Source organism: Quercus suber, unplaced genomic scaffold (genome assembly GCF_002906115.3).
Source record: "Quercus suber isolate HL8 unplaced genomic scaffold, Cork oak 2.0 scaffold_598, whole genome shotgun sequence".
Classification (NCBI taxonomy): Eukaryota; Viridiplantae; Streptophyta; class Magnoliopsida; order Fagales; family Fagaceae; genus Quercus; species Quercus suber.
Window position 1 is genome coordinate 68230 of NW_027070042.1, and position 6257 is coordinate 74486.

At 32.6% G+C, this 6257-nt stretch overlaps 1 protein-coding gene across 1 annotated transcript; it reads left to right on the forward strand.

The window, feature by feature from the left end:
• Window positions 1-733: 733 nt before the first annotated feature.
• LOC112027639 (cationic peroxidase 2-like) lies at window positions 734-5098 on the forward strand. The gene is made up of 4 exons (XM_065764988.1): window positions 734-1164; window positions 1512-1674; window positions 4455-4641; window positions 4706-5098. The coding sequence occupies exons 1-4, from the start codon at window positions 757-759 to the stop codon at window positions 4926-4928; spliced, it is 981 nt and encodes a 326-aa protein (XP_065621060.1). The 5' UTR covers window positions 734-756; the 3' UTR covers window positions 4929-5098.
• The last annotated feature ends 1159 nt before the right edge of the window (window positions 5099-6257 follow it).

The window sequence follows — 6257 nt, forward strand, 5'->3', positions numbered from 1 at the left end:
CATGGATGCTCCACAGCCCACTGCTACTCCTTTTTATTATGACAATCGTAGTGTTATCTACATTGCTCATAATGATGTCTTCCATGAACGCACCAAGTACATTGAGATTGACTGCCACATCACTCGCTAGCATCTCAAGAAAGGCAATCTCAAGTTGTTCTCCATTTCATCTGCTGACCAGCCTGCTGATATCTTCACCAAGTCTCACCCGCTTGGTCGTCTTCGAGATCTTATATCCAAACTCCAGTTGGCTTCCTCCTTGCCACCTCGAGTTTGAGGGGGGATGTTAGTGTATAGATTAGCCCATTGGGCTTAGCCCAGTATATTACTTGTACGGTACTCATGTTACTTGTACTGCACACATACCTAGCCTATATAAGGCTCTCTTTTGTACATTGTTTTACACACATCAATATACAGACTATTCAGTCATTCTTTCTCACTTTATATTATTAACACTATAATTACCCATCATATGATATTTTTGAATCTTTCAATTTGATTAATGGTATTCGCTTACTTGGTCCAAAAATATGATGGGTTGATGATATTTTTTGATAATGAATTGAAGTGGGCCATCCTATTAATTATCCATCATATGATATTTTTGAATCTTTCAATTTGATTAGTTGTATTCGCTTACTTGGTCCAAAATTTTGGTTTCACTGATGCTTCTATATAACTCTGGCTCACAAGCCAAATCTATAAAACAGTGTGTGTAATAAACAATACTTTTGCTGTCTTTATTCTCTAAGAATGGTGAGTGGAAATTCCAACCAAATATTCATTTTTTGGATGCTTCTCTTGCTTGCCATTGTTGCCTCCTTGGTGCATGGCCATAAAGGCACAAGAGTTGGATTTTATTCCACTACGTGTCCTCAAGCTGAATCCATTGTTAGCTCAACAGTTCAATGCCATTTCAATTCTGATCACACTTTGGCTGCTGGATTGTTGAGGATGCATTTTCATGACTGTTTCATGCGGGGTTGTGATGCTTCTGTCCTTATTGACGGTCCTAACACTCAGAAAAAAGCTGGAGCTAACCTTGGATTGAGAGGATATGAAGTTATTGATGATGCCAAGACTCAACTTGAAGCTGCATGTCCTGGCGTTGTTTCTTGTGCTGATATTCTTGCCCTTGCTGCCCGTGATTCTGTTGTTTTGGTAATAATTTTATAGAAAAAGTTACCACCAAACTAGTTTAGAGGTCAATTCCTCCAATCAATTACGTGACGATTAACAAAATTACTTATCATTTTAATTATATGACTTGTTTAATGAATCATGTAGCTTTGTTTAAACTTGTAAATTGTTTTATAATTCGTCACGTAATAGCTTAGAGGAAATTTTTTCAAATCAGCAGGAAGAAAAACTTTATTCTCATACTATTTGGTAGTATAAGACGAGGGAAAAGTAGAAATAGAATGTGGAATATATTTGTGTAGGTACTTGTTATTTTTATTTATTTATTTTTTTCAATAATTAACCGTGCATCTGGACTTATCATGCAGGTTAATGGATCAAGTTGGGCTGTTCCCACAGGACGCAGAGATGGAAGGGTTTCATTGATATCTGATGCTGACAATTTGCCAGCATTCACTGGCTCCATCGATGTGCAAAAGCAAAAGTTTTCTGCTGTGGGTCTCAACACTCAAGATCTTGTGGCCCTCGTTGGTAATTTAACTTAATTTTCTTTAACTCAAGCTGGCAAGGTTTTGTAATAAAAGTGAGGAAAAGAAGTGCTACTAAACAATGAAACCATGATTATTGTTGGTAATGACTAATGAGACAGTAATCAACAAGTTGAATTAGAAAACGAAACTAACACACACGAAAAAAGGGAATGCTAGAGATCCCATAAATTTTGATGTATAAAACTTACAAGTTGTTAGGTTACTAATATAAACACACACACACACACACACACAAAAAAAATCATTTTGTTGAAATGACACTGATCGTATTTTACCATGTTAGTATGTAATCTTTTAGCAGTAATTTTTTTTTTTTCCCAAAAGTCTCGACAATTTCACACTTATAACTATTACAGTTAGATCCGAGAGAAGTATTGTTTAGCAAGGAGTAGCTAACAAACTATACATGGGCTTTAGCTGCATGGGACTGGTCTAGTAAGTACCAAAGAGGTCAATACCGTACCGGCCGGTACGGCCGGTATTTTTCTTACCGGTCGGTAAACCGGTATAAAGACACTTACGTTTCGTTCCGCTTCAAATTTCGGTCGATACCGGACTGTACCGACCTTACCGGAGAAAATCGGGCGTTCCGGCCGGTAAAGAAAAAACCAGAAAAACATACCACTGAAAAAGAAAAAAGCCAAGAAAATGTTATCGCCACCGCTTTCAGCCTTTCAACCTTCTGTTTCTCCTTCTTGCACTGTTTTAGTTTTGCAGCCTTCTTCTCACCCCTACTTCTTATTCTTCTTCTTCTTCTCCTCTGATTTACATGTTTTTCTTGTGGGTGCACTGAAGATCTGGCTGGAAGGCATGCCAAGTTTATTTCCTTCTTGTTTTGCACGCTGACCAGTGCTCTTCTCAATGCAAAAGTTAAAAAATATATATTAAAAGTGAGTTTCTAGGAAACGTGGTTGATAAGAGGGTGTTAAGAGTTTTTTTTTTTTTAAGAGACAATGTTAAGAGCATTCCGATGCTACAAAATGTTAAATTTTAGCATCAAAATACCAAAAAAAATAACTTCATTAAAGTTTTCAAATGATAAAATTTTTGGCATATTGGCTATAGTGAACTTGTATTAAAAAAAAAAAAAAAATTTATTCTCATATTGGCTGAGAGGGTTGCCTGGTGGTTTGTGTGTAGTTATTTTATTATTATTTTAATAAGAAGTTTATATTATTTAAATAAAATAGTAAAAAATATAGAAATTTTGATATTTAATGTATCTTAAAATGAGATAGTGTAATAAATAAAATAATTTTTTAAAGTATTAAATACTAAAAATTATTTTTTTTTTTTTTTTTTTTTTTTTTTTTTTTTAAGAGACAATGTTAAGAGCATTCCGATGCTAAAAATATGTTAAATTTTAGCATCAAAATACCAAAAAAAAAAAAAATAACTTCATTAAAGTTTTCAAATGGTAAAATTTTTGGCATATTGGCTATAGTGAGCTTGTATTAAAAAAGAAAAAAAATTTATTCTCACGTTGGCTAAGAGGGTTGCCTGGTGATTTGTGTGTAGTTGTTTTATTATTATTTTAATAAGGAGTTTATATTATTTAAATAAAATAGTAAAAAATATAGAAGTTTTGATATCTAAGGTATCTTAAAATGGAATAGTGTAATAAATAAAATAGTTTTTTAAAGTGTTAAATGATAAAATTTTTTGAATTACTCTAAAAGTTTGAAAAGAGCTTTGAAAGCTTTGAATTTTGCCTTTTTCTATGTGAATTGACTGCTACAGTCTTTTTGAAATTTAAGCTTTTTTATTTTTATTTTTAGTGGATTGAATTGTACTCATATGATATGACATTTTCACTTGTTGTTCAAGAATTAAGCCTTCATTTTATTTTTATTTTTTTACTTTTTATATATTTTTCATTATAAAACTACATATTTTTTTAGGAATTAATCCAAGGTAAAAAAAAAAAAAAAAAGATCTATATAGGTACCTGAATATCTACTTTATTATTATAATTTTACAATTACAATGTTGGGTTGGGTTTGAATATAATATTATTATATATATGAGAAAGGATATGTGCGCAACATTTTTACAATATTTTTACAACAAATCCTAAGTGGCAGGTTGTTACTGGTTGTTATTGTTGAGGCAAAAAAATAATTTTAGTGTTAGGTTCAAATTTGAAGCAATATCAACTAATCACCTATGATTTGTTACAAAAACGTTGTAAAAATGTTATAGACGTAACACTTCTATATATATATATATATATAATTAGCAATAATCCCAAAACGATACACCGATATTAACCAGTTTCGAAATATTTCGTATCTATGATCAAACCAAAATAGCTTCTGGTACGATATTGACTCCCTTGCTAGTAACACAAAAGAAAATTTTAATTTCACACACATAAGACCTTTTATGAGCTAATTATGAGACACACACATAAGAAAAAAAAAAAAAATGAGACACACACATAAGACCTTTGATGAGCAAGGCTATCTTTTTAATTTCACACTATGGACCCTTTTTTTAATTATATTTTTTTTTATACAAGATAGAAATTTTATTATAGCGTAATCTAAATGTATATATGTGTAAAGTTTGCTCCTAGAGACTTGAACTCCAACCCTTATCCCGCACACCCCACAAGCACTTATACTTGTAAAGTGATCACCGCACTAAAGATGCGCAGTGATTACACTATGGACCCTTATTACAAAGGGTTTTTTTTTTTTTTTTTTCATCAAATACTTTTACATAACCAAAGGTAACATTTTTTTCTCTTTCTAATAGGAGGACACACCATAGGAACTTCATCTTGCCAGTCCTTCCAATACAGAATGTACAATTTCACTAAAGTAAGAAATGGTGCTATCGACCCATCCATCAACCCTGCATTTCTTCCTCAACTCCGAGCACTCTGCCCACAAGATGGAGATGGTTCAAATCGAGTTGCATTGGACACTCATAGCCCTAATAGGTTTGATACCTCTTATTTTAGAAATATGAGAATTGGGCAAGGGATTCTTGAATAGCCCTAATAGGTTTGATACCTCTTATTTTAGAAATATGAGAATTGGGCAAGGGATTCTTGAGTCTGATCAAATGTTGTGGAATGATGCTTCAACAAAAGCCATTGTCCAACACTTGTTGCTTGGTTTGAATTTCAAAGTGGAATTTGGGAATTCCATGATTAAAATGAGTAACATTGGTGTAAAGATAGGCAATACAGGTGAAATTCGCCAAGTGTGTTCCAAAATTAATTGATGATATAATCCCATAAGATCAACTCACTTGGTGGTATTGTGTGTGTGTGTGTGTGTGTGATGGAGTCAATCAAACGAGTGAGTGACAATTAAATATGAAAGTAGGTGTGAAATTTTGCCTACAAAAGTATTGTAACTTATAAAGTACCCTTACCTCCAAAATTTAAAGGAGATGGATCGAAAAAGAGTATTGCAACTTATAAAGTACCCTTACCTCCAAAATTAAATGGAAAGAAAATAAATGAAGTGTGAAGAAGAGATTGATAAAAAGGCATCCTATTTGACCCACTGATTGTGGTGGAATGCTGTCTTTAAAGTCAAGATATTTTGTACTAGACCTAGACTTGTTATGGCTAGTTAATGTTATTGTAAGCACTGAATTTTAAGTTTGGAAATCAAATAATCGAAATAGTTTCATAAATGAATATTTTGTATTGATGAATGAGTAGGCACAATTTTTTGAAATTAAATTCCATTACAACATAATACTCCTCCGATTCGATCTCTTTGAATTAATCTTTGATTTAAGTATACTCTTGATTCAAACACTAGATGCTCCTTAATTTTATTGGGAAACGGATCGAGAGATCTTTGAAAAGAAATTACGATGAATTTCTAACTATATGTTTTTTAGAAATCCTTTGTTCTTCGTGTTCTTGTGTTCTTTGTCTTTGAAGATTGTAATGGAAGGTCTTTAGGACTTTAGGCTTGAATCCATAGATTTCATTAACTTGCAATCTCTTGAAGTTTTCTAACGATTTTGAATTTGATTCCAGTGCACTTTTAGATCTAGAAGGATGACTTGAATGATTTATATTTGAAGGTGGAAGTTCTTGAAGTCTTTAAAGCTTGATTCCTATGGAGTTTTGAAACTTCTAAATGTGGTCTCAAAAGATTGAGAAGGAACTCTATTTACAAGAGTCTTGGGAAGTTGTGATGACACATGATTCGCTATCATTGATGACATGTGTCATAAGTTAACGTCTTGTTCTCCAAGGGACACATGACATAATTTAATTAGCCAAAGTGTCTTAATTTAAAATATCACATGGCAGCATTTAATTAGACCCCTAACGTCACTTAAATTAATATATTAACATATGTTGATGTGCGATTGGCTCTTGGGTATTCTTTATAATTATTATTCAATAACGATTGAAATATTTTCATTGGTCTCTAAATAGTGACAATGGAATCCACGAAGTATATATCACTTGGCATCTTGTAATTGGCCGCTTTAAACATACTATGTAGAGTTGGATATGACCATTTGTGATCGGTTGGAATTTTCCAATCTTTACAATGCCTCAATGGAAAAAAAGAAGAAGAA

What these genes read in the sequence shown, in the direction of transcription:
- LOC112027639 (XM_065764988.1), top strand. Translation starts at nt 757, where the DNA reads ATGGTGAGTGGAAATTCCAACCAAATATTCATTTTTTGGATGCTTCTC. An exon ending in CCCGTGATTCTGTTGTTTTG is followed by an intron (nt 1,165 to 1,511) that starts GTAATAATTTTA and finishes CTTATCATGCAG; the next exon opens with GTTAATGGATCAAGTTGGGC. An exon ending in AGATCTTGTGGCCCTCGTTG is followed by an intron (nt 1,675 to 4,454) that starts GTAATTTAACTT and finishes TCTTTCTAATAG; the next exon opens with GAGGACACACCATAGGAACT.